Source organism: Patiria miniata, unplaced genomic scaffold (genome assembly GCF_015706575.1).
Source record: "Patiria miniata isolate m_02_andy unplaced genomic scaffold, ASM1570657v1 HiC_scaffold_19, whole genome shotgun sequence".
Taxonomy (NCBI): domain Eukaryota; kingdom Metazoa; phylum Echinodermata; class Asteroidea; order Valvatida; family Asterinidae; genus Patiria; species Patiria miniata.
The window spans coordinates 1,131,004-1,158,253 of NW_024037057.1; the positions used below are offsets into that span (position 1 = coordinate 1,131,004).

Sequence of the window (27,250 nt, forward strand, 5' to 3'; positions counted from 1 at the left end):
CTGTTTATTTCGTTAAAAAAGGTATTTATTAATGGGAATAACAGTGTGAGGATCCGGTCTTCACTGCGTGATAATGACCGGGTGTGGGGGTGACCGCTGTTAATGGACCTCGACTTCTATGTCTCGGTCCATTATCATCGGTCACCCCCACACCCGGTCATTATCACGCAGTGAAGACCGGCTCCTCACACTGTTATTCCCTTAATCAAGATCTGCGAGCCTGAGGTTTGCAGGCCAGTAAATCGGTCCGAAATCGCCTACGCCGGCCAAATCACGATTTGCATATGCCCTCTAAATCTTCGTTATTTGAGCATATTGTGGGCCGTGAACTTGAGGGTTTGTAAAAAATAAGGGTGGAAGCCAAGGGAGCCTGTAGTTCTGTGCAATTTGGATGAAATTGGAGCCCTAAAAGCGCTCTATTTTGCAATGGAGTGTAGGCGTCGTTTTTAAAGATGGCGATGGGCTTCAGGACCATTTTAAGCGATCATCTTCGGATGAAAATTCCTCCTAAAAATCATCAGTTAACCCCCAAAAAATTGAAAAGAAAATGAAAGGTGATTAAATTAGCTTTAATTATTTTGATGTGTGTCTGGAATACCCAGTTGGAGAGTTGCGAGTATTTTCCCTGAATTTTTGAAGTGGGGGCATTTATCATTGGAATTTACGGCACTTTATCTATTGGTCTGCAACCTGAGCCGCGCCAAACAAGAGCGCCCTCAGTCGACAGTCAACGATGACGGAAGTGGAGGTTTCAGCGTCAGTATCCCACTGGGAGGAAGGTACACTTAGGCCAAAAAAAAAATAAGTCGGTCTCTGGTCAGCGCGCGCGTCGATTTTAATCATGCGCGTCGATCTTTTTTTCCCCCAAAATGTTCCGCGGTAGCTCCAACAGCGCCCTCTATTTCCGCACCTCCTCAAATTTTTTTTACCAAAGAGCACCATGGAATGGGAAATTGCACCACGGCAAATGATCGAAAGCACCAAGGCAAATTATGGAGGACACCAATGTACATGAGGACACCAAAAAAGCAAAATAGTACCCTACCTTGTCTGTACAATCCAAGCTTGAAGAAAAAAGAAAAAAAAGCCGCGTACGTCGCCGCGTCAATTCCGAACTTTGGTCTGACCAGAGACCAAATATTTTTGCTATGGCCTTATCATAATTTATGCTTACGTCACCATTTCGCCACGGAGGTCATTTGGCATCGCTGGAAAACATGAATTATGCAGTACGTATGCACATGGATGTCCCGGATGGATGCATACCTTGTTGTGAACGCGTGCATTACATGTACGGCGCTAGTGCCGCGTCGTGGACTGAGATCAGGCTTTTATGTACATGTATGGGCTCCTGAAAACTGTGCAGAACTGAAGCCTTAAACATTAAACAGCAGTACAGGATGAGTTAAAAAAAAAAAAAAAGGGCTGAACCCAAACCTCCAAAAATATATTTTATATTTTAAAAACAAATAGATAAAAAAAAATACTGAAATTGCTCAATCCATTCAAATAATATCACCATTAAAACGCAACGACCCTAAAACCTGTTTCGTCAAAAAAAGAGCAATTTATTGTGCATCATTCTGACTGCTTGGAACAACGAAGAAATTGACACAGAATACTTGTTTCAACAACTTTCAACAACTAGTAGTAGTAGCTCTAGTACACAATATCTTTATTAACAACCCTGGTCACTAGCGATTCGCAAACAATATACGATTTATAAAATCCACCTTTTTTTTTAAAGATGGGTCTTCAAAAGAACTTTGTTAAATATTTTTAACTTTTAAACTGAGGTTGAAGTTATCCCTCAGTGGTGATGTTTGAACTTGAGAACAAAAGTTGATTGATGAAGCTGAAATCAGGTTGTTCAAAGCACCGGCCGGCCAAGTTAAGATTTTTAGCACTTTTGTTGCAAACGAAAATGATGTACCCTACAGAAACTTCCCAAAGTTGATGAACATCACTGACATTGCTGTTTTTAAACTACTTTACGGGCCACGTACAATTCCCTGTAAGCTTGCCGCATGGACATGGAATATCAGAACTGAAAGTTTCGTAAAAACGAACGGGAATGATATTGTATCAAGATCCTCTATCTACAAAAATGAATAAATTAGAAAGAAAAATGCATTGTCGATCAATTTGATGACGTAGCCATAAATTATGATAAGTGTACCTTCCTCCCAGTGTGATACTGGCGCTACCTGTGATTATCGGTAAGCGAGATTCTCATCAATTTCATCATTTCAGATGACAACATTCCAGGGATGGAAACCAACCCTAGAGGTACCCAGCCATGCTCAAGATAATACATGTGAAATACTGGGGCCGAAAATTTTGTGACAGGAGACTTGGGGGACAAAATGTTGCAACCTGACGCCACTTCCTTGATTCATGTCTTATCATCTTTTTTGCAATGAATGGACCTTCAATGAGATGATAACGAACTTAGAGAGAAAACAGAGGCGTCAGGTTGCAACATTGTTTCCAAGTCCCTAAAAAAAACAGACTCCACAAACATGATAAAACTGGTCCTTTTCCCTCCATTCCCAGATTCCATTAAGGCCATTTACTTTTCTTTTCGTATATCCAGTTCGTTAGTGTGACGTCATCTCAATTCAACCATGCGTACTTCACACGGCGGTGTAGCATAGCACGAATGGAGCTGAAAGTCAACGCAACTCAAGGTAATCAATGGTGCGCTAACGTGTATGACATTTTTACTAGCGAACCGGATATTGTGTAGACACCAATTACGTGGAAAAGAAAGAATGAATGAATGAATGAATGAATGAATGAATGGATGAATGCATGAAAGTACTAGTTTCTCGTCAGCCAAATTTTGGTGTGTTTTTTTTTTCATTATTAAATTATTCATTAATCATTATTTCTCATCAAACAAAATATGCAACCCTTTGCACATGTATACATAAAGTGCCATTTTGAAACTGATTTTTCAGGCTCTAAGTTCGCCTAGCTTGAAATTTCCATCTTTCTAGGCTCATGACATGGGGAGATTCGCCAGGAAAGCTGGAACTACGTATAACCATACTTAGAATGCAGATCAGGTGATAGTCACGTTTTTGGCCGATATTTTCCATGTCCGTTAAAATTACAAGCAAAAACTCACTTATCACAGCCTATAGGCTAATCCTTTGTGCAGCAAAGGATCCTCTCTTATTATACAATCATGTTGAACCCGAAAAAAGGTTTTTTTAGTGCAAATCCCAGAGTGCACAAAATCTTTTTCGTTGCGACCATCGTGTCATCTGATTATGTAATTAACATGGTATAGATATACCATCTTTGGCCAACAAGTTGCCAGACTATTTAATGCCACGTTTGGGCCGTAACCTATGAACAAAAATATAACCTTGGTACCAGGCAAAACCGACTAGTGCCTGGTTGACAAATAGTTGCTGCCTGAACATAAAGGATTATAGGCTGGGCTATCGTGTAGTGTAGGGCCCCTGTTTTGTTTCGATCAAATTAGAACCAATAATTGTTTTCCAAAAAATGACATTGTCAAGCTAAAACAGACTTCTCTCAATGTTTTGACACCTTTTTGGAAATTTTTGAACAGTTTCTTGGGGTAAAAATTACGACTTTCCTACGCGGTTTGTGCCTTGCGATACAGCGCGCCGTGCGTGCTCACGGTACTTCGTGCGGTGATCACCATCTTTATTTTTGGGGTTGCGTGTTGTCGTCATCGTCATTTGACCCCAAAATTTCCCTCAAAAAATCAAAACCCTGCCCTCTATCTATGACATACATGTAACTGTTCATTGAGAATGTCGCCAACTAGTTTGGTCGGTTTAATAATGTTAAAGTGGATTTTTTTTCCCTCATAAGAACCGGGCTGGGCATGGATGGTCCCATTGCTAGGGGAGCAAAAAAATCAAATTGAAATCACAATTATTTTGTCAGCACAAAAAATTTTGAATTCATTACCCTCAGAGGTCTAGTTATCTTGTAATATCGGGTTGAATTCGGACAAATTTCTGCTGCCATTGTTCACGAAAGCGTTGTGCTGATGACGTCATGGGTTGTGATAATTGTGCCCTCACTAGCTTGCGTCAAATTTTGACAAAGTGCATCAGTAAGGTTGTTGCCTGTCATTCAGTATTGGTCTGAAGTGCGCCCGCATGCATACACTTTTACTGAATTTGGTCATCTTGCTTTAAGTTATGGTTAGTGAAAGAAAAGTGTCTGTCCATGTGACAAACATTTACATCTTAAAGATTAAACATTGATAACTTCTTAAATATTGCTCTTGAAGTTATCTTGATCTTTCCGAACTAACAAGTTTATAGAGGGAAGATATGTGCAAGCAAAAAACAAGGGAAAACGTTTACAGTTGGAAATTGCTTTTGAATGTCACACAGTTGTAACATAGTGTGCGAAAGCGTCTCTGCCACCAGAGCGCACGACAGCGCCCTTTTGTGATTAGCTGTTATAATCATCCAATCCTTATCGAATCACGTTGTTTACCGTTAATTCTTGCTCCGTAAAATCCCCGTTTCTGACTCCTGATCATCATTTGCCTGGACCACCTCTGGGTGCCTCCCTCATTGGCGTGCTTCTACGCTTCCGGCAACAAGCTATAGCCATTTCCGGAGACATCACAGCGATGTTCCACCAAGTGCGACTTCTACCAGAAGACAAGCCCCTCCTTCGCTTTCTGTGGCGAAACATGAAGGTCGAAGCCGAACCACAGATATACGAATGGCAGGTCCTTCCCTTCGGGTCAACATGTAGCCCGTGCTGTGCCACCTACGCTTTCAGGAAGCATGTCAGCGATCACAAGGAGCAGTATCCAGAGGTGGCGGCATCTGTCGACAAGTCATTCTATGTTGACAACTGCTTGGACAGCCTACCCTCATCCATAGAAGCCAAGCACCTGGTCCACCAGATGAGAGACGTACTGGCAGACGCCGGGTTCGAGATACGTCAGTGGGCCAGTAATGACCCTACAGTAGTAGAGGATCTTCCCCCAGATGCTCGCTCTGCTCGCTCTAATGGTTGCGAGCTTTGGTTGACCTACGGCGACACTGACTTTCTTGAGGCCACTCTTGGACTTCAGTGGGATTGCAGCACAGACAAACTGCATTACCGCCACCGACCAGTCAACTACGAGTCCCTTAACATGAGGAACATGTACAAAATACTGGCAAGCCAGTATGACCCCATCGGCTATCTCACCCCATTCACTACCCGAGCTAGAGTGATCGTCCAACACCTGTGGAAAACCAAGAGGAACTGGGACGACGTTCTGGAGCCTGGAGTAATCAGAGACCAATGGCAAGCCTGGGAAATGGAGTTACCAGCACTGTCCGACATCCGGTTGGATGGATGCTACACACCCCTACTGTTGATGTTGAGGCAGCGAGCTACCAACTCCACATCTTTAGTGATGCATCAGAGTGGGTTTATGGTGCTGTAGCCTACCTTTGAGTAGAAGATAAACAACATCACATCCAGGTGAGCTTCGTCATGGCTAGCATTACTGGACCAAGCCCAGTCTATTGTGGCTTTCGCTAACCCGGGATTCCTGGGTTCGTATTCATGAGCCCCCTACTAAGATAATGGCTATTTAATCAGTTGACGACTATAAATATGTTCGCACATACTAATAAAACAGGTGGGAGTGCAGCGGTTTGTCCTTGATAAACAGTCAGGCTATCCCCAATGTATGTGCGTCTGTTGTTTAGAGCCAGCCTGCCTCCCATCAGAATTTGAGTGACGATCGAGTGACGAGCCAGTTAAGTGCTGGAAAGCTACCTACAGCTAAAAAAGCCACATTAGACTGGGCTTGGTCCAGTAATGGTCCAGAGTTGCCCTTAAACGACAGTTTTCCATGCCACGCTTGGAGCTATCCGCTGCTTTGGCGGGTGCTCAGCTGTGCCAGCTACTTCAGAAGGAGTTGAGTCTACCTGTGAAGGATGTTGTTCTGTGGAGCGACTCAACAACTGTCCTCACCTGGCTGAAGTCCGAATCCTGCCGCTTGCCCAAGAATCCAGATGGCGAGATGGACCCCGTTCCTCTTGTTATCTCCTGACCACCCGGCTTCACAACCTTCTGTGGTGCTGTGGCTGTGGATCCTGCAGATCCTCCCGACCTTTCCAAGTATGACAAGTGGGAACACCTTAATTATCATGGCTACCAAGAAGTCTCTTGATGGGGCGGCCGACGATAGCGACCCACCTGAGTTGAGTGCTGAAGACAGAGCCAACATCGAGCTGCGCCTTCACCGCCGTGCTCAGCAAGGCAGTTTCCCTGATGACTTAGCTGCTCTTAAGGCTGGAAGGGATCTTCCTTGAGCTGAGTACGATAATTCCACTGGTCTCATCCACGTCGATGGGCGCTACGGCATGCAGAAGACATTCCCAACTATTCCCGTCATCCCATCGTCACCAAGCTTTTGATCCAAGAGTATGATGAGAAGCTACTCCATTGCGGACCGGAGCGTGTTCTTGAGATGCGACGCAAGTTTTGGGTTCTGCAAGGACGAGAGGCAATTCGCAAGCATCAGCGCCAATGCCTCGGATGTCAACGATGGCGAGCCAATCCTGACGTACCAAAGATGGGTGATCTGCCACAAGCACGCCTGCGTCTGTACAAGCCGCCATTCTGCTCCACTGGCGTCGACTGTTTCGGGCCTAAGACAATCAAGACACTGAGGGCGACGCACCGAGAAACGCTGGGGCATTATCTTTAAATGTCTCACAACCAGAGCAGTACACCTTGACCTGTTGGAAAGTCTCAACACTGATGCCTTCCTAATAGCCTTCAGAAGGTTTGTGTCCAGACGAGGAAAGCCCTTCGAGATGCTGTCCGACTGTGGCACCAACTTTAAAGGTGGTGCTGCTGAGTTAAAGGAGGCATTTTCTGCCATGGAGCCCAGCCTGCAAGAAGAGCTTGCCAAACACCAAGTGAAGTTTGTCTTCAACCCGCCAAAGGCCCCACACTTTGGTGGCGTGTGGGAGAGGGAGATAAAGCCCGTCAATTAAAGCTAGCCTGAGAGTCGTCCTCAGTCAGTCCGTACCCGAACCTGTCCTGAGCACCGTGCTGATCGAAATCGAGGGGATACTTAACTCCACACCGCTGGGTTATGTTTCCTCCGACCTCGCCGATCCGGATCCAGTTACCCCGAACCTCCTGCTGATGGTAAGACATGACCCATCGCTGCCACAAGTTGTCTACCCAGCAAGGGACCTACTCAGCCGAAGACACTTGAAGCATAGCCAAGTGTTGGCGGATCACTTTTGGTCTCGCTTCATCGGGATGTACCTTCCCTGCAGGTACGACAGAAGTGGCGACGAGATGGCACAGTGGTGAAGACCGATGATGTTGTCATGATCGTGGATCCTGCTCTCAGTAGAGCCCAGTGGCCCATCGGAAGAGTCGTCATCACCTTCCCTGGTCCAGATGGTCGTGTGCGTACCGCCAGCGTGAGAGTTCGGAAGAAGACCTGCACTCGCCCTGTTGCCCGCCTGATACAACTCCCAGTAGTCAGCGATGAATCAGTCCAGGATGACCAAGAAAACGAGGTTCCACCCTTTAATGGACTCTGAGTGAGAACTGTAGTGGCTCCGATGCTTTCTGTTCCATACATTTTGTGCCAAAACATTACTGGACCAAGCCCAGTCTAATGTGGCTTTCTTAGCTGTAGGTAGCTTTCCAGCACTTAACTGGCTCATCACTCGTCACTCAAATTCTGATGGGAGGCAGGCTGGCTCTAGACAACAGACGCACATACATTTGGAATAGCCTGACTGTTTATCAAGGACAAACCACTGCACTCCCACCTGTTTTATTAGTATGTGCGAACATATTTATGGTCGTCAACTGATTAAATAGCCATTATCTTAGTAGGGGGCTCATGAATACAAACCCGGGAACCCCGGGTTCGCGAAAGCCACATTAGACTGGGCTTGGTCCAGTAATGAAATTTTGGGGCGGCTGTGCGAAAGCGTCTCTGCCACTAGAGCGCACAACAGCGCCCTCTTGTGATAAGCTGTTATAATCATCCAATCCCTATCGAATCACGTTGTTTACCGTTGATTCTTGCTCCGTAAAATCCCCGTTTCTGACTCCTGATCATCAATTGCCTTAATTACCCAATTACCAGGTTCACTATAAATACCCTCTGTGCGTGAATTACAGAAAGTGAGTACCATTTTGGTTGATTAAGATATGATATTTGGGGGATTTACTTCATGTTTATTGTCTATTTTGGGTTGCAATTTACGCTGTACTTACACATAATGGAATTTACATGCCAAACGCGTGCTATATACCAATGTTTGGGGTTGTAAATAAGTATTTTGGGCCATTTTCCTCCATATTTGTGGTCATGTTAGACATGTTATGTACATGTACATGTTATTGTCAGTCTAATTATGGGCACACACGTGTTTACATGTATATTGTTAATGTTTATTATATGATTAGGGTTACTCAGGCCTGTGCACATAGTATTGTTGATGTACCCTAACGTGGCGCGGCCCCTAACGTGGCGCACTTTTATTTTTCGCCTGTAGCGCCTAGCTAGAGCAAAAGTTTTAACTGAAATTTCACAGAAAGTGAAATTTCATCAAGTTCTAAACACTCCCGCTCATAAATCGCGAGTTTATTTACCAGTTACAAAATTAAAAGAAAAAATTATTTTGGCGTGCAAAGTGAACCCTTTGAAAATGCCCCGAAAAATAAGAAAATAATTTTCTGACAAACATCTGGCTGGGTTTGTAAGTAAAGATAATAATGATATATCAGAATTTATCAAGTTTACAGAAATTCTGAAATGTTAATTAGGAATTTTCTGAGATTTATTCAAGTGCGCCACGTTAGGGAACACTCCGCCAATTTGTGCCCAATTTCCGGACGCGACCGTTTTTTGCATTTCGGATTAAATTTTATGAAACCGAAATTGTTCACAGAGGTTCAATAGCAAGCATTAAAAAGGTAAAAGTACCAGTATTTCACTGCAGGAATTTGAGGTTTATCAACAAAGAGGTTTGGCAACACTACACGAGGAAAGTTGGGTAAGCTTCGAAGTGCGCCACGTATAGGGAACACGACTATAATTAAGTTCCCCTTTGTATTTATTCTACCCTTTAGAACCACACACACATACTCCTAGCACACGTACCACACAGCACACACATAGTGCCACACTACCCATTACCGGAGTCAATAATAAAAACCTGTTACCAGCCCATCACCAGTTTTGGTCGCCTACTTCTTTTCATTTAGTGTTGACAGACCCAAATATGAAGCGTTGCTGATCTATTCCCAGGTCATCATTTATGATGATATCCTGAAACATACATGCTGACTAATTGCATTTTTAACCCTAACCGCCCTGAATCCTTCAAAATCCTCTTTGCCAAGGTGGAGGAATTTTAAGGATCGATGTTACATGGCAAAAGTGCGTTACTAATATCGTAGGATGCACTTTGTCAAGGTCTTTGGCCGGACCTTGTGTTGTTTTTGCTCAGCCATGCATAAATAAAGCCTGCATTATGCTTAAAATCCTCCGTACTGCTCTAGGATGTCACTGGCCAAGCCAACATATTGCCAGTCACTGCCGCAGGATTTTGCAGAATTCGGACCATATTCAAGAAATAATAGAGGAATTTGCAGGAATGATGCTATATGCTAGCCGTGGCCGTGGGGGGGGGGGGGGGACAGCCCCCCCCCCATGAAACCTTGTCGCCCCCCAGTCTCCCCCCCCCCCAGAGATTTTGAGTTTCTAAATAAATTATCATTGATCTACATGACGCCCCCCCCCCCCCCCCCCCCCCCCCCCCCCCCCCCCCCCCCACTGAAAAAATTCCTGGCTACTCCACTGCCTGGTATGATTCAACACCAGACCTTGGTCTGGAAACCATGACTGGGCAGCTAAGAATACACAGCCTTTGATAGCAGTGTTCAAAGGTCAAGTACATGGTTTTATGTACCATGTACGGTATCGGTATGCCCTATTGTATTTGCAGGGCCTACTGATCCGGTGTATAGTCTGAGTGGTTGTTTACTCAGACTGCCAATGCAAAGAATTTTTTCAGAATGATGCAATCACTTGAAATCTTTTTTATTTTATTTCCTGTGCATGCTGTGTATAAAAGAAGGACTGGATGACTTACAGCCAGGCAATGTGAAGCCTTTGGAGAGCACTGGTCTTGCTATTTTGTCCACATCACAGTCCCAGGGTAACATTTCACCGTTTGTGTAGCTCAGTAGCGTATAATGGAGACAGAAGCCCCTGCATCACAAGCAATGGAGTCAGATGTGTCAGAGGCTGGTTGGCTGTCAACATCCACTTGGCTCCTACTGCTTTCAGCTGGTCTTCTGGGTCTCATGTAAGTCAGATAGAGATGCTTTTGTTACTCTCCCCACGCAAAATAAAAACCCTTACCTGCAAACACCATAGGGCCTCCTGACCCAAGGGATCATAAAACACCAATTTTTATATAATTTAAGCTTCATGCATTTTTCATGTTACCACTTTTTGCTTATAAGTTATAACCCCAAGAGTAGTCTGTTCGTATGTACATCCCACTAGCAGAATCTAGTCCGAATACATGTACATGTAGCTCCATATCGATAATCATCATGTGCATACATGTACTAGAACATCATGACAGATGATCATATACATGTAAATGTACTAGGGCGTGAGAGTTGTCAGGATTTTTCTTGAGTTCATCAGGACTTTTTGTCAGGATTTCTCATTTCAGTTTTTTCAGAGAATCCCTTTTGAGGTTGTACCTTTAAGGTATAAACAAGTACATACATTGTACATATACGGTGGCGTAGCCAGGAATTTTTCAGTGGGGGGCGCTGGGGGCTGGAACATTTCATGGGGAGGCGTCAAGCAGGGGCGTCAATTGCTTCTCAAAAGTGGGGGGGGGGACATACCTTGGTCATAACTGATGCAAGGGCGAAGCCCTTACGGCGTGGGGTTCGGGGCCCGCTTAAGGGCCCCGAAAAAAATTGGATTCTAGATGTTCTGTGGTGTGATTTGAAGCAATTTCTTACGACTTTCCTCCATGCTTTAACTAATATTTTCTTGGCAAAAGATAATTATTTGAACATCGTTTTCGAGGTTGGAAACATTGAATCAGTTATCGGTATTCTGAGCTACTGGCGTGGGGTTCGGGGCCCGCTTAAGGGCCCCGAAAAATGTTGGATTCTAAATGCTCTGTGGTGCTATCTGAGGCAATTTCTGACCACTTTAACCAATATTTTCTAAGCAAAAGATACATTATAGTACATAATAGGGCCCATGGCGTCATGTAGATCAATGAAAATTTTTCTAGAAACTCAAAATCTCAGTGGGGGGGGGGGCGAATTGGGGGGCGACAAGGTTTCATGGGGGGGGGCGGTGCCCCCCCCCCCCCCCCCCCGCCCCCCCCCCCCCCGCCCCCCCCCCCCCCCGCCCCCCCCCCCCTGAAATGTATTCAGAATTGAATGGGAAATATGCAATATGGGCCTACAATATTTTCTAGTTCAATCATATAACTATTACATGTACTTCTAGAGTTTTCCAAGTGAGTACTGTTCACTGAGATCGCAACACCAAAGGTAAACGGAAAAGTTCACCAAATTTATCAAAATTCTTTTATCTAGACTTGTTATTATAAAAGGGGGAAATTAAGAGAAAGGGAGATACATGTGTATGAACACGCCCGTACACAGATATGGGGGACTCCTTCCATTGCAAAAGCATTGTGGCAGTTTTCGTTCAGGTTATCCGTCGTGGGGCATTTACTTTATACAACAGCTGGTACATTTCTGTACTATAGACAAGGGCGGATCCAGGGGGGGGGGCCAAAGGGGGCCATGCTCCCCCCCCCCCCCCAAGGAAACCTTTTTTTTTATGTGACATCGCAATAAAGGCAGGTAATGAGTTACCCCACCATCTTTTCCTCCAAAAAACATTGGTAAAAGTGGTCAGAAATCGCCTCAGATCGCACCACAGAGCATCTAGAATCCAAAAATATTTCGGGGCCCTTAAGAGGCCCTGAACCCCACGCCGTAATTTTTTGGACCCACTTTTTGGGGGGACCAAATTTTTTTTTGGCCCCCCGAAAATTGTGTTCTAGATCCGCCCTTGACAGTAGATGGTACATTGAAGGGTGCCTGCAAATGCAGTGAGCTCCATTATTGTGAAACAACAGTCTGTTTGCCATCTTGCTAAATACTAATGTGAAAACTAGATGTTTATGTCTATGCCTCATGTAGGTATGACTATTGGTGTCATCAGTTCTTATCACGATATGGCATTCAGTCACCTACTCCTCTTCCCATCCTCGGAAATATGTTATGGCTGATGAGGCATGTAAGTGTATATTTATGGTGGGTTGTGAATTGCTCTGAATTCCACCTGTATAATTTATTTAGGCCAATACTTCTGCTTCCGGTTACCCTACCTACCGTATTTTGACAGCCCCTACCCTTTTTTTTTGGAAAAATGAGGAAAAACCATCAATTACTACATGTACCTTTTATCCTTGACCATGTTGACTGCACGTGGACACCTACATATGATCGTATACATGTACAAACAATTTGGCAAAAAAAAATCCCTACCTATACCTACATGTACCCTAATTCAAATGTCATATAAACGGAAGCAGAAGTATTTTTTGTTGGGGGAGGGGGACCTTATTGCACATCTCTCTTAAAACAAATTTGATGATATGCCACTGTTTACAGGGTTTAAAATTTTAAAATCTTAAAAATTGTGATTTGTTAATAGAAAAACAAAACAATGCTAAGGAAGATACAGTCATTAGAACTGCGAGGAATTACAATGTAAATTGTGAAAGATTTGATGTTGATATGCACTCTTTTAATTAGGAACTGAGGTTGAGAAATGGATGGCAATTGGGCATTGTTTTAATTAGTTCAGTTTATTTCATTTGGAATTTGAGCCTATGAAGTGCACTTTTTTACAGGACTTTCAAACTATGTCGAAAGACTGCAGAAAGAAGTTTGGCAAGGTTTACGGGTAAGTCATTTTGTAACATGCTGCCATTCAGATACCTTCATAATCCAACAAGGTACCCTATATTATTAGTGCGTTCGATTACTTCCCATGTATCCCATGAGGCCATGCTTAAACATGGCTGCCAACGGCCATGCGCCAGCGGTGAGAAATTCAACCGTCCAGATAACTCTGAGTCCAAATTTCATGTGACACTGGAAGAGTGTCAGAAAAGACCAGCCAGCCATGTCTTTATCATCCGTTTAAGACCGGCCACGTGACAGGTATTTATGAATAGTAGTTTTTAACGTACACATGTACGTATACACACATTACATTGAAGGACAACTGGGCAAGCAGACATACAAAGTGTACATGGAGTTAAAGAAGGTACAATTGTACTTCTACGGCATACTGACAAGTATTTTGGACTTGCACTTGACATGTTTGGGGTATTTTTATCACTGATTAATAAATACCTTGGAGAGTTGATGGTTTCTGATTGGTCGAGACTCGATCACGTGGCCGGTCATTAACGGTGATAATGGACCGGCTTCAAAGATCAAGCGAATAAATGGCCCCTGAACCAGCATTGATCAAGCCCCGTTCAGCCCCATGCAAGCTAATGATTGGTCAAAATGTAGTAACAGTCCTGCGGTAGCTTTTAACAATTGAGCACTGTACATGCGCTCAACCCCCATCGCGTGAGACTGACGCGCGCGTACGCAACACAGTTGCTAGGGATGCGTGCATGCGCGCGCGTAAGGAAGTTTTGAAACGACAGCGTACAGCAGTGCAGTATATACTGAGGATGTTTACGACGAAAGCGTAGATCTACGATTTATTTTCTTTGAACACTTCACCCACCGACATATTTACCTTTCCTAAACCAAGCATCTTTGTAATTCCGGACACAAGGAATGTGTAAACGAGATTTCAGCTTCCTCCATCAGGTAAAAATATGAAAAAAATTGTTGTAATTTGTTTCACTACGGCAGCAGAAGTTCATACCCTGGACCTCAGTGGTCATATGCAATAAAGATACCGGTCATTATCACGCAGTGAAGACCGGCTCCTCACACTGTTATTCCCTTAATAAAAATTGCACATGTATTAATAAAAAGAATTTAAAGATCAACAATAAAGAAATTTTTACCACCACTTGCAGGGATTATTTTTTGCCGAAAATTTTGATTTTTCAAATTTTTTTCGGCCAACTTCTGATATACAACCAAACGCCACAAATACAGATTCACAAGAGTCGTTTCAACAGTATTTGCACGATATTTCTTGCTGAAACCTTATACATGTACATGTATGTTCAACACTCCAGGTATGCACTGTAGCGTGAACTGTAGAACAATAGGCTGTGCCCATCAGCCAATTCAAGATCAGCACACGGTCTGCCTCCACAGACTTCACAGACTTTGTGTGTGTACAAAACATACGCGGGGTTAGCGTGTTTAGATGTCACCGGGAGGCGAGTCGAGGCAATATTGATGTTTTAACGCGTCAGTCGTGCCTGTGTTAAAAACAGCCAGTGCTTGTTAGGCCAAAAAAAAAAAAAATCGGTCTCTGGTCAGACCGAAGTTCCGGAATTGATGCTGGGTTTTTTTTGTCAAGCTTGAATTGTACAGACAAGGGGTACTATTTTGCTTTTTTGTGTCCTCATTATACATCGGTGTCCTCCAAAATTTGCCTTGGTGCCCTTTATCATTTGCCTTGTTGCAATTTACCCATTCCTTGGTGCTCCTTTGTACACACATTTGAGGGGGTGTGGCAATAGAGGGCGCTGTTGTAGCTTCCGTGTTAATTTGAAGAAAAAAAAGTTTGACGCGCATGATTAAAATCGACGCGCGCGCTGACCAGAGACCGAGTATTTTTTTATTTTATTTTTTGGCCTTACATGTATGTCATGTCCTCCAACGCAAACTGGTAAAAACTCCGACCTTTTGCATACCCAAATTGTAACGGTCAGTCGGGTTTACAGAGCTGACAGTCGGAAACAGAGCATGATTTGTTTGGCCTTAGCAATTTAGATTTTTGGCAAAATAATAATTTCAGACTACAGATCAACAAAATATCAGCTGCAATGGATTAATCACACACATGAACAGTTACGTTAAAATATTCATCGAGTATAAAGGGGAAACTTTGTGACCATTTTCTAATATTTGATGACAATATTAATGTATGATACGAATTGACAGCCGTTTTCTTGGTTTTGATCGCTAGGATGTATATTGGACGTAGACCATTGATCATGATATCAGATGTTGACAGGGTGCAGCAGATATGTGTGAAAGACTTTGCCATCTTCACAAATAGAAAGGTACATGCTAGAATTAAAGTAGTTTGGTTTCCAAGACTAAAAACCCCAAACGATTTCTGTTTTCTGATGTTTTCCACTTGCTTGAACACTGCCGTGATAAAAACCTAGAGTATACTCCCCTTTGTTAAATTCCAAGTTATTATTATAGAAATATAATTCTCACCAATTCACTTTTCATGTGAATGTCTTGGTATGTACCACATACTGACTAGTCTAGTCACAGACTCCTGTGTTAGAATTTACCCATTTGTATGTTATCTGCATGACCAATTAAATTGAAAGTTGATGGGTAAACATCTGTTTTTTTATTATACACTGTAGTCATCAATTCGCAATATTTTCAGTATGTTGCAAATTGTAATAATTTCTGTCCTTTCATAGAGTCTATTTATTGCCCTTGACTGGACGAGCCTAAATCCAAAATAGAGAATGTGCATGCACGTGTCCTAGGTCATTTACATGGTGCCCAGATGTACTGTATTCCCGTAAAATCTCCCAGGATTTTGGATTCAACTTATTACACCCTCTTTTCAGAATATGTTGTAAATCAATCTTCTTGTGTTGTTTGTTTTTTTCATAGCCAAGGGGTTTTGAGAGCAGACCCTTTGACAAATCTCTGCTCAGCCTGAGAGATAAACACTGGAAGGGAGTGCGTTCTGTCATCAGTCCAACCTTCAGTGCCTCCAAAATGAAACTGGTAGGTCCCACAACTAATTAGCCTCTACACACAATGATTTATCCAAGGATGATAATACGTAGTTGAACTAAATGTCAACATTGCTGATTCGCACTAATTATCTAAGGTAAGCAGTGTTTTATCTATGCCGTCAATCTGTGCTGATTAATCTCAGGACAAATTTTAGGGTAAGCCAGAACCATAGCCAGCCTCGTCTTGAGGCTTGATCTTTAATTTTGGGCTCTGCGGAACTCTGTTTCGATCACTTCCAGTCAGCTCAGTCAATCACAAGTCATCACAAGTCATCACAAGTCATCACCAGTCGTCACCAGTCATCACAACTTATCACAAGTCACCCAGTCTCAAGTCAAGTTACAGTCGATCCAAATGAACTATGACAAAGGAATTCCTGTGCCATTAATTGTTGATTCTCAGTTATGTGACACAACGTGTGATTTGACTTGTGACTGACTTCATTGCCAGTCTGCTAAGCAGCCATATAACCGCTCTTTGGACAATGTACTGAGTACTTTCGTTTTGCCTCACAGATGGCACCTATCATCAACAAGTGTTTGGATCCCACTATTAAGATTGTTGCAAAACTTCACGGAGAGGGCAAAAACATCCAATGCAAGGAGTAAGTTGCAAACTACGTTTAAATATGAACTTTCCAAGGATAAATTGGTACATGCAGTAGACTTGGTGCCAAGTCGGTATTTGTTTTGCATACGGTACCGATTACTTACTCCACGCAAGCAAAATATCGCTGCAACGTGCGTAGTCTTGATCCCAGGTCAAATGATGCTGACTACATATTGATGATAAATCACCAACTTGGCCAATACGTTTTCAATTGAGTACACAACATATGGGAGTATTTTGAATCGCTAGCGAATTCTATGCGAGCACTCTGATTGGTTCAGATTCCGTAGTGATTTCTAGGCCGCCATGGAAGATCATTCTCAATACTCCGAAGGTTTGTACTTCATGTCGTGTAACAACAAAATTAATTATAGGGCATACACTCAAATAAATCAAGTATTTCACAATGCTCCATTTTATTTCTATACACAATTGACCAAGCTGAGTGTATTGGTCGTTAAAACATCGCCAGATCTGCAAACATGCCCCTGACGTATTGAGAAGAACTCCCCATGTAACAGAACGAATGATTGCGGTTCACCATTTTATATACGAATAACGGTGCGAGAACGTAATCGTCAAGTCGCTAGATTTGTCACAACCCGGCCGATTACGTACTAGTCTAATACCAGCCGCGCCGATGGAGTTCAACTGAAGTTCACAGACATAATTGCATTGGGAAGGCATCTTTAACATGTCATTGTTGTTTCTACTGAGCGTCCGCACTTCGATTAAATTTGGCCTGTGGAAAGTCATTTGTTTAACCGTATCCTGCTTTCTCAGATTCTTGTGAGGGCGCCCTGCTATTAACTGTTTAACCCAACAACGGCTGGTTGTGGAAAAACTCACGAACCATACATGCATGTAAGCCTTCTCATGTGAATTACGGAGGTCAGTATAAGTGACCCACACTGAACTCACGTAATCATAACTTTTACACAGCAGTACGTCCGCACGAGACTGTTCAGTGATGTACATGTAATACTGTTCTGTGATGACCCAGTGCCCTTTAAAAGTTACTTAAGCTATTCCTAGGCTAACCTTAGTGAAATGGTTGGAAAGAGACCCGTATATCAAAATCCTGATCCTTTTGTTTCCAATTCCCATCACCAGCTTGTATGGCTCTCTTACGCTTGATACCATTGGAAATTGCGCTTTTGGTATGGAAGTGAATTGCCAAGACGATCCTAACAATCCCTTCCTGGAAAACTCCAAGAAAATATTCGACTTCAGCTTCATGAATTTTGCTGTTGTCATCCTGCGTAAGTTACTTTAATTGGCTAGCCCATTCATTGGAATCCACTGGTCTCCTGTGGGGCCCAGTAAAGGGAAGACAAGGTGAAGAGATGACAGTTTTAGATGTTGAGGAAAACTCAGGAGAGCCTGATGTTTTGAGCCACATTAAAAAATATATTTAAAGTGAGGCTTGGCACGCACTCCTATTATAAAAAAGTCTGGTACCATCCCATTCAGCAGTTTACAATTAAGATTAATAAAATAGATTAAGGGAATACGATCAAAAATGGCTTCCTCGGGAATAAGGTGTATTCTTTCTTTTCTCCACAGTTTTCTTCCCCGGATTCACATTCATTCTCAACAAGTTGAATGTCTCTGCATATGACTACAAGGCAATTGACTTCTTTGATAAAGTCGTGGATGAGTCAGTTCATCTGAGGCATCAGTCTGAAGCACAAGAAACAGCTGAAAATAAGGTAAACAAGAGAAGACGTCTGGAGATTTTGTTTTTAATTTTGTTTTTGACTTTTTCGTCCCTCAATATTTTGTAAAAAAATGTAATCATAGGCAAAATGTAAAGACACGCAATATCATCCTTCTTAGTTAGAATTTGCTTAACATTTTATAAATGTACGTATTGTACTTAACTGATGCAGATTTTTTTTACTGGCAGATCCAAAAGATCATTTAAACCACATTATTAAATTTTTAAAGACAATACATCTTTAATCTCTTATGCTCTTTATTGAAGGACAAAAAATACTGAAAAAATGAATTTACGAAACCACAGGTTTACATCTATTTAGTTACATGTACATATAGCTACGTATATCAGTAGGATATACAAGAAAAAAATCAGTTTTTCCGAATTCAGACTCGCCCAAATTTGAATCATTTTAATTAAATTATATTTCCTGTGGTTATCAATTTCTAATGTAATTGTAAGAGATGCTTACTGGTCAGCTGGCCCTAAGAAATTGACCAATGCCAATTTCTGTTTTACATGTAGGTATTGTGTAATCAAAGTCTAATCCATGGTTTTGACAGAGAGTAGACTTTCTTCAGTTGATGCTGAATGTGCACAAAGAAACAACAACCGATGAGGCTGCGGAGGAGGCTACACAAGAAGAGAAGGAAGAAGCCAAGTACAGACAGAGTATGAGTGAGAAGAAACTCACCATGGAGGAGATCAAGGCTCAGGTAATAATAATGATAATAATAATAACGGGTTCTTATATAGCGCTTTTAATTAAGATCAAAGCGCTTTACGTTATTATTATTACCCCTGATAATCGGGCCAATTAAACATCCCAAATACCATCTCAGCTCCCTGGGGAGTATACAGCTCGATGTAGCCAGAGAAGCATTGAATGACAAAGTGCCTTGCCCAAAGGCACACACACCATGACCCCAGGCTGGACTCGAACCCACAACCTGCAGCTTTACCCGCAGACCACGAATCCAGTGCCCTTAACCACGCGGCCACAGCACTCCAGGAGTCCAGGTAATGCAATACTCACATGCAGTAAACTCCAATGGTCCAACTGCACTTGCGCACAGGAAGAATTCATTATTTTATTTCTTTGGGATAAATAATATATCGTGCGCATGCAAAATTAGAAAGGGTGAACCACAAGATTCGATAAACATTCTGCCTCTGCATTCAAATAACGAATAAAGTTGGACTGCAACATTTATTTTTTTATTTTTGGGGGGCCCTGTTTTCAAAACAGTATTTTCATCTTATTTTGATTGCATGAAAATATAATTTGATTGTTTGGTTGCTATCGATCCCCTAGCCCCTTTTTTTGACAAATCTCCTGTTTGTATCGTGATCAAAACCGGCAAACTCTGATAAGCTCCAAACCGGCTTAATTATTGGGTAGAATTCTCTTCTTCCTACCTTAAGAACTACCTCAGATATGACCCCATCCCACCCCAACTCTTCCTTGAAACGTACTTCCTAAGAAAGTTCCATCTGTGTTGTGCCTGAGGCTGTTGACTATCCTCTACCTCATCATAATGTCATAGTGACGTCATAATGTCAAAGAGCGCAAACCTCCGCCAAGGCTGGAAAATATTCCCCGCCATATTGTCAGTACACCCAAAAGAAATCCTTGCATAACCACTGGACTTCACATTTTATTGCACATTTAAAATGTCAACAGGCTTCAACAGAATCCTTTACAAAAAAAATATGCATCCAGACTCAGATCCGGATCATTTTCAAAATCTAATCAATTCGCATTGTACTGAGGACCACCCCTAAAAAAAAGAAATTAATGAAAATCCATCTATAACTTTTTGAGTTATCTTGTTAACAGACAAACAGACAAACAAACCAACGCCAATGAAAACATAGCCTCCTTAGCAGAGGTAATTGCCTGCCTCTGGCCAGCCACCGTATTGTACCGTAGTTCATGGGCATCACCAGGATCATTTTTTTTTCTAGAGAAGGGGCAAAATCACGGTTTGGGATAAAATTTGCCGATCCAACAACCACGCCATACTGGAAGCTTACACATGTAGGTAGCCGGGAATTGTTTTCCAGTCACCTTGCCTCTGCAAATTTTGACTATATAGGTGTTCTTCATAACATGTTCAAAGCAGAGCATATTCAATTTGTTTTTGTTCGTAATGATAGTTAAACTACTAGTAGCGAATGTGAGGTGATGACTTTTTCCCACTCTCTCCCCCCCCCCCTTGATTACGATGTTGTAGGTTACATCATGGGTACCAGGCTATCCACCTCAGTAACTGTCCCCATTGCCCATCTGGTCTCGTAGTCCTTTAACTACGTATTCTCTGTGCTTCCATGTTGCAGGCGATGCTGTTTTTCCTGGGCGGTTATGAAACCACCAGCACCACGCTGAGCATGGCGTCATACCTGCTAGCCACAAACCCAGACATCCAAGATAAACTGATTGCTGAGGTAGATAGCATGGCACCCACTAGGGATGATGTGACCTATGACATCGTTTTCAAGATGGCCTATCTGGATATGGTGGTCTGCGAGACGTTGCGTTTCTACCCTCCCAATATGGTGTAGGTGGCTCTTTTCATATACCCTTCAAGCCAACATCATGGAGCTGAAAATAAACATCCAGGAGCAATTGAAAAGACCCTTTCAACCTGATCAATGAAGTTTTAGACGTGAATTTTCTTGCCACAGAGTTTCAGTGAGAGATGGGCAAGCTGGCCCAGGGACCGTTCCTCCTCCTGGTATTGTGAAGTACAGGTTGACCAAAAAAAATGTAACCCTGAAACATTTGCCTTTAAAAAAGGATCGGTGCATTTGTATGTTTTGGGTATCAGATTCAAGCTGAGAAATGTTTCTTTCAAATACTAAAAAAATCACGAATATAGTACTTTGGGTTGCAGAGAAAATGCCGATTACATGTATGTAAAAGTGGTAATTTTTCATACCATGCACAAATACTTCAAAGCCTTTATGTTACTGTAAGCCTACTGTGCAATTATCCTTTATTTGTGCAACATCTTTAATATCTTAACATACATGTACTTATGATGCTGAAATGGTTTAACCCTAACGGGGGGCGGAATCCGCCCCCCCCCCCCCCTAAACATTTTCCGTGATAGCCTCTTAAAAAAAAATTTTCGCGACCCGAGCTGTCATGACTTTTTAGCCTCGAGCTTTGCGCATCTTTTGATACCAAAAACATAAAATAGGACCACGGGTTGTCGCGTAGCGAAAAATTTTCCGGCGCTACGCGCCGTGAAAACTGAATTTTCGCATATTCGTCGTGTACACAGAGCAGAATTGCCATTCGTACATATGAATAATTAATTAGCCATAATTCCAAAACCCTTTGACCTATAGTCATGAAATTTCTTGGGTATGTTAAGGAAGAGTTGCTCTATGCATGTGCCGAGTTTCAAATTTTTTCGGAATCCGCCCCCCCCCCCCCCGGCTGAGAGATGGTCAAAATAACCCGGCCCCTTTAGGGTTAAAAGAGAACTCAAAAGGATGAGATACCTGTTCAAAAGGTATTTCCATTAAATTCAGTTGCACTCTTGTCATATGTATGTGCCGTGTTGTTTGTAAGGATTAGGACAGGCTCAAATAGGTGGAGTGAAAATCCCTTTATTGTGGTACTTTTTGTGAACAGGATGAAAAAAAATGACTACTTTCACGTAATTGGCACTTTCTCAGCAACCCAGAGTGTTATTTTCATGATTGTTTAAGTATTTAAAAGAAAAAGCTCTCAGTTTTTTATCTAATAACCAAAACATAAAAGCCACTGATCTTTTTTTTATGGAGAAGGCAAAGTTTTTTGGTTCACCCTGTACTTCCTGAAGCCTTTGAGGAATAGGGTGGCCACTATAGTGACTGTCCAAGAAACGTAATAATCTGTGCATCTAATCCAAATAATCTGTGCACCGATGGATTAATGTAACCTTAAAATACTGAGTCACACTCATGAAATGAAAGGATCTTTCACAGGGTGTCTGAACACATCTGATGTGCTGGGAGTTATTGATGCAAATGCTGCACCCGACACCATCTTAGTGAAGTAAATGTTATGATTATCACATTTTGTTTTAAAAAGCTTCACACAATGATGGCTCCAGACCAATGATATTACCCTATCCGGGACACAATAAAACAATGGAGCATAACATGCATCTCTGTTTTTTTTTGCTGCAGGACTACTCGATTCTGTGCAAGCAAGTACACATATAAGGGCATTACACTGCCTCCACTCACTGAGATTGCATTCGATGTTTTGTCCATTCATCATGATCCTGAGCTGTGGACGGAGCCAGATAAATTCATCCCTGAAAGGTGAAAGTCTGAAGGGCCTCTGTCTTGAGACCTCTGCCCATCTCAGTGTCAGTCAGTCTGATCTCAACTCCTCAAAGACTCTGTCTTTGACACCTAGTCATCTAGGTCTCAAAAAATTACCATCAGGTCTCAATACCAGATAGGGAATAGGAATTCCAATCCTGTCCCATGCTTCCATGATGTCAGCTCTTGCAGAATCTATATCTTAATTAATTATGTTTGATGGGTTAAAGAGAGCGAAATGGTGGCAGTCTGAGAAATGTACACATGAGTTATTATAATGATTAAATCAAATGTAACTTGCACATGACCACTGCTTGTGGAATTTCCCGGCAAGTGACAAACATTACTGTTGATCATAAAGCAAGCGTGGGGCTTATTTGTGTTCGTGTGGGTGTATCTAGATGCTGAGGATCGTAGCAATGGACCGATATTTGAACGGTATACCCACAACGCCTGTAGTTCTGACTTCATCCCAGCTTTATTTCTTACAATATTTCTGCAGGTTCACAAAGGAAGAGCGTGAGAGACGCCATCCATGTGCGTGGCTCCCATTCGGATTTGGCCCGCGTAATTGTGTAGCAATGCGTTTTGCTCTTCTTCAGGTGAGGGCAGTATTCATTGTAGCAAGCCTCGGTAGCTCACATTCATTTTCATGTTTGAAACGGTTGACGCTTCATTTATACATTAGCCTGACAAAATGAAAAATTAACAAGATATAAATTGTACCCAAAATGCACTCAAGGCAAAAATCATTTACAAAGCATTGCAATAATGTCAATTTTTCATGAACAAGTTCTTTTCACCACCTCCTAGAAGATATCTAATTCACAGACTGTAAATTGTTTCTATCTAGGTCAAGATAGCATTGATTCGTATGCTGCAAAACTACCGCTTGGAGACATGCGCAGAAACTGAGGTAAAACAGGTTTATTGCTTAAGGGGTTTAGAGAAAATGACGGATAGACCTTATGCAGTAAGGCAGAGTCAGAGATCAGTGGTTTTGTGTAGCTAAGATAGTCACGAGTAAAACTTACATTCATTGGTATTATATTAAAATAATAAAGAATGTCCTTTACAACATCTGCAACACAAAGGTATACATCTTTATGAGTACTTGAGTGTTTCAGAAATTTATCAAAAGTTTTCATAAGATGAGTATACAGTGTCAATACACACTGAGTATACAGCGTTTATACATCGGATGAAGGGCAAAACCTAATATTGATTTACATCACCCTGACGCAAATTCCATCTTGTGAATAGTTTCATTGCGGTACCCGCTGCTACATGTACATCAGATTTGAACCTGCCAACTGATCCCGCAAGCTCGGTGGTTAAGGGTTAAGACGTCTGCACTAGAAAGCACTGAGAAGGTCATGGGTTCGAGTCCCTCCCAAGTGATTTTTCCAACATTCGCTCGGGAGGTAACGCACCGAGTATACAGTGTTTTTTACGTCGGATGAAGGGCAAAACCTAATAATGAATTATCAAGACTTAATATGGAAACCAAATTTGTGACATAATCTGAAAAAAAGTTATAGATTGCTAATTGTTTTACGATACAATTTAATACAATTTCCTATGTATTTTTCTCAGATTCCTCCAAAACTTGGAAAGATGGGTTTCATAACGCCTCCCAATGGAGTGATTCTTTCAGTCGTTCCACGATCACATGGAGAAACGACCACTTCAGAATAAAGTCAGTTTTGCAGAAATGCCCTCCTGAGGACAAAGTGAAGTTCCATCTTGACACATGATGAACATGATCAAATGTCTAGTTACAAGTTAATGTAGCCAATGATGTCATGTAACCAATGATGGTATCGCAATATAATTACACGTTAATGTGCTTTTTGTGAGCTATTATACATACCTACATAATACGCTTGCCAAAATAATTGGTTAATGGGATTTTTAACACATTGTGTTCTGTGTATTTTATGTGAATTCCATTTCAGCATGCCAACTTTCAAAGTAACGAGTGTGAAATTGTTATACACGATTCTGAAAATGATGCTTGTGTAGTGAAGTGATGGAATCCAAATCTAGTTGGTATTATAACATTTCTATCAGCTGATTACGCCATGTGTAGAAATAACGTGACAAATTTGTTGCATAGCTGCGCAATAAACTTACAATCGATTTCATGAAACTTGGCACATGTAGCTGCGCAGCGTTTTAAATTATTCAAAAATTATGGATGAAGACAATGGCTTTTTCAACACTGGTTGTGTATTATTTCTGTTCAATCATGAAACAGTATTTGAATCATTTCCACCCACCATTTTGGAAATTATAAGCTCAACAATAACAGGTTTAACAGTGCTTCACTGTTAAACAACTTACACCACCTAATATGACAGCATAAATCACACAATAATTTGTTGCGTAAGTCAATTGTGCAACTTTTGTTAAATGTGTCATAACTGAAATGTTGTGCAACACGAATGTCTTGCAACTTGCATAATAAAGTGTGGCTCAAGGGGAGTTATGCCACTGCGCAAAGTTTGTGAAATCGTCTGCTGATGAGCATGTTTGATCATTTAGTGGACCTGACAAAACAAGCTGTGAAATCTATTATGAACTGATTTAAGTTTTTCCCTACATGGCTTAATGAACATATTAGCATGTACAGGACGAAACATAGTTATTATAGCTCTATGTACTCTTGGTTTCTCAAAACTGTTCGTGTCTTTCAAACCTGTTCCCTTGAAAAACCCCAATATATTTTTTTTTCACAGGCATTAGTCACTACCCAGGTTTATAGCTAAAAAAAATCTACAAACCAAGGCAGCAGTCAAAAGAGTGGGCTGGAATTTTGTAGAATTTCCTGTGCAATTTTCCCCTCACATGACAACTACCTTAAACTCTACGCCCACCTTGAAAAATTGGAAACTTCTAAAGAAACGGGGTTTCTTTAAACAAGCTGTTTGCAGTCCTGTTCAAAAAGGGGTCTCACTGATGTCCTTCGCCTATCAATTTGTAAGTTTTGTTAGTTGTCATTTTCATGCTGGATGCCTTTCCTCATGTAACTTTTTAAAACCTTGGTGCTGCTGCTAACTGCTTACTTTTCTGAATTGTACTTAATATTGTAAAACAGGGCGAGACATTTTGATGCTATAGTTTCAAATGATTTCTGCCTTTGAGTTCAGTTGCAAAAGTATTTTGCAAGTGCACTTAAATTATGACCAATACAATTCCAGCCTCCATTCTCTTTTCTAATCATTTAGCACTGAAATTTATGGACCAGTTAAACTTGTATAGATCACTTCATTAAAAAACTATCAAATGGCTGATTTGGATCATTATATCGGTCAATGAGTTTTATTCTACATGTAATTTAATTATATCATAGCTTTTATCCATGACGTTTTCGATTTTTTTGGTTAGATCTGAACTGAAATAACTTGTTAAGTTTCTCTGTAATATTTTCATGTACATTTTTAATTGCTACAATTTATCGTTATAGATTCATACTGATGGAATTTCCAACTTGGAAATGATAAAGGAATGAAAACCGATCGTGCGGCGATTTGAATACATTTATTAGAATGTTCTTTTATTACACCAAAAAATATTTAATTTACAGTGCTTGGTAGAAAGTAAATATGGTCAAAACGTAGGGCCAGTTCTGTATATCATGCCAAATTATGTAACGTAAACAGTCCTAAGAAATATAATATAATTACAAAAGCCAATAATTCTGATAAATGTACAGTGTACTTTCATTTTCAAAGTTTTATATTAGAAAAATGCATTTGCAACATCAAAAACTGTTTGCTTAATTTTGGTGAAAATCCGCCATTTTGGACGCTCTAGCTGAGAGTTGTGAGTGGTTTTCATGAATTTTGAAAGCGGGCTTATTCATTACTGGGGTCTATGGCAGTTTATTTACTCCGTATACGTCCAATATGGCGGGCGGGTCGGTGACCACCGACTGACGTCATGTAAAATTCATCAATTATATATCTTAAAAGGAAATTGTGTAGAATTTGTTTTCTATTATTTGTTACAATTGTATTTTGAATTTACAACTTTTAATAGTGGGAACCTTATTAATACTATTCCTTTAGGTTGGATGTTGAAACTTGATATTGAGTTTTGCAGTTTTGCTTTGTATCATGTTGCATTAAAAAAACGAATACAATGTATTTTAAATGCAATATCAAACAATTCTGGATTGTATCAATGACTGACGTATGTTGAAATTAGCCAGCTTATGGACCAGTCAACTAGTCTAGCCTACGCGGTAAACGATCGGCGGCATATCCTCGCTTTGCATGCAGTGCATTAAAAATACAGCGCGAACAGCGAACAAATCAGTTGGGCCTGATCGAACGCCTTGGTTCAATCGTCCATGTGAGGTTTTGGGGGTGGTGCTCATTATGCTAATAGCCTAAGCTGACCTTTAAAGTCGTTTTCTTATTGGTCGATCGGTTGCGAGGAAACTTGCAGAGCGGTGAAAGTTCATAGCGATGTACTGTACATGTACATTAATATACATTATACACACGTTGTGTGTCTCAGTACACACGTCACCAATGCACAAACAAATGTGGT

The 27,250-nt window shown here is 41.5% G+C and overlaps 1 protein-coding gene across 2 annotated transcripts; it reads left to right on the top strand.

Moving 5' to 3' along the window:
• Positions 1-8,032: 8,032 nt before the first annotated feature.
• On the top strand, positions 8,033-26,854 carry LOC119725275 (cytochrome P450 3A29-like). Of its 2 annotated transcripts, XM_038196632.1 has the most exons (15): positions 8,033-8,172; positions 10,131-10,364; positions 12,250-12,346; positions 12,966-13,018; positions 15,230-15,326; positions 15,907-16,023; positions 16,551-16,639; positions 17,758-17,906; positions 18,211-18,356; positions 18,928-19,080; positions 20,705-20,925; positions 22,550-22,687; positions 23,193-23,292; positions 23,544-23,606; positions 24,287-26,854. In XM_038196632.1, the coding sequence occupies exons 2-15, from the start codon at positions 10,252-10,254 to the stop codon at positions 24,386-24,388; spliced, it is 1,638 nt and encodes a 545-aa protein (XP_038052560.1). In that variant the 5' UTR covers positions 8,033-8,172; positions 10,131-10,251; the 3' UTR covers positions 24,389-26,854. The 2 variants fall into 2 exon arrangements, with proteins under 2 accessions (XP_038052560.1, XP_038052561.1); XM_038196633.1 differs by lacking the exon at positions 8,033-8,172 and having other exon boundaries at positions 10,039-10,364.
• The last annotated feature ends 396 nt before the right edge of the window (positions 26,855-27,250 follow it).

Excerpts from the sequence above, each read along its gene's own strand:
- LOC119725275 (XM_038196632.1), top strand. The coding sequence starts at position 10,252 with ATGGAGACAGAAGCCCCTGCATCACAAGCAATGGAGTCAGATGTGTCA. Across the intron at positions 20,926-22,549 it reads TTCTACCCTCCCAATATGGT|GACTACTCGATTCTGTGCAA; the intron begins GTAGGTGGCTCT and ends TTTTTGCTGCAG. Across the intron at positions 23,293-23,543 it reads TGCGTTTTGCTCTTCTTCAG|GTCAAGATAGCATTGATTCG; the intron begins GTGAGGGCAGTA and ends GTTTCTATCTAG.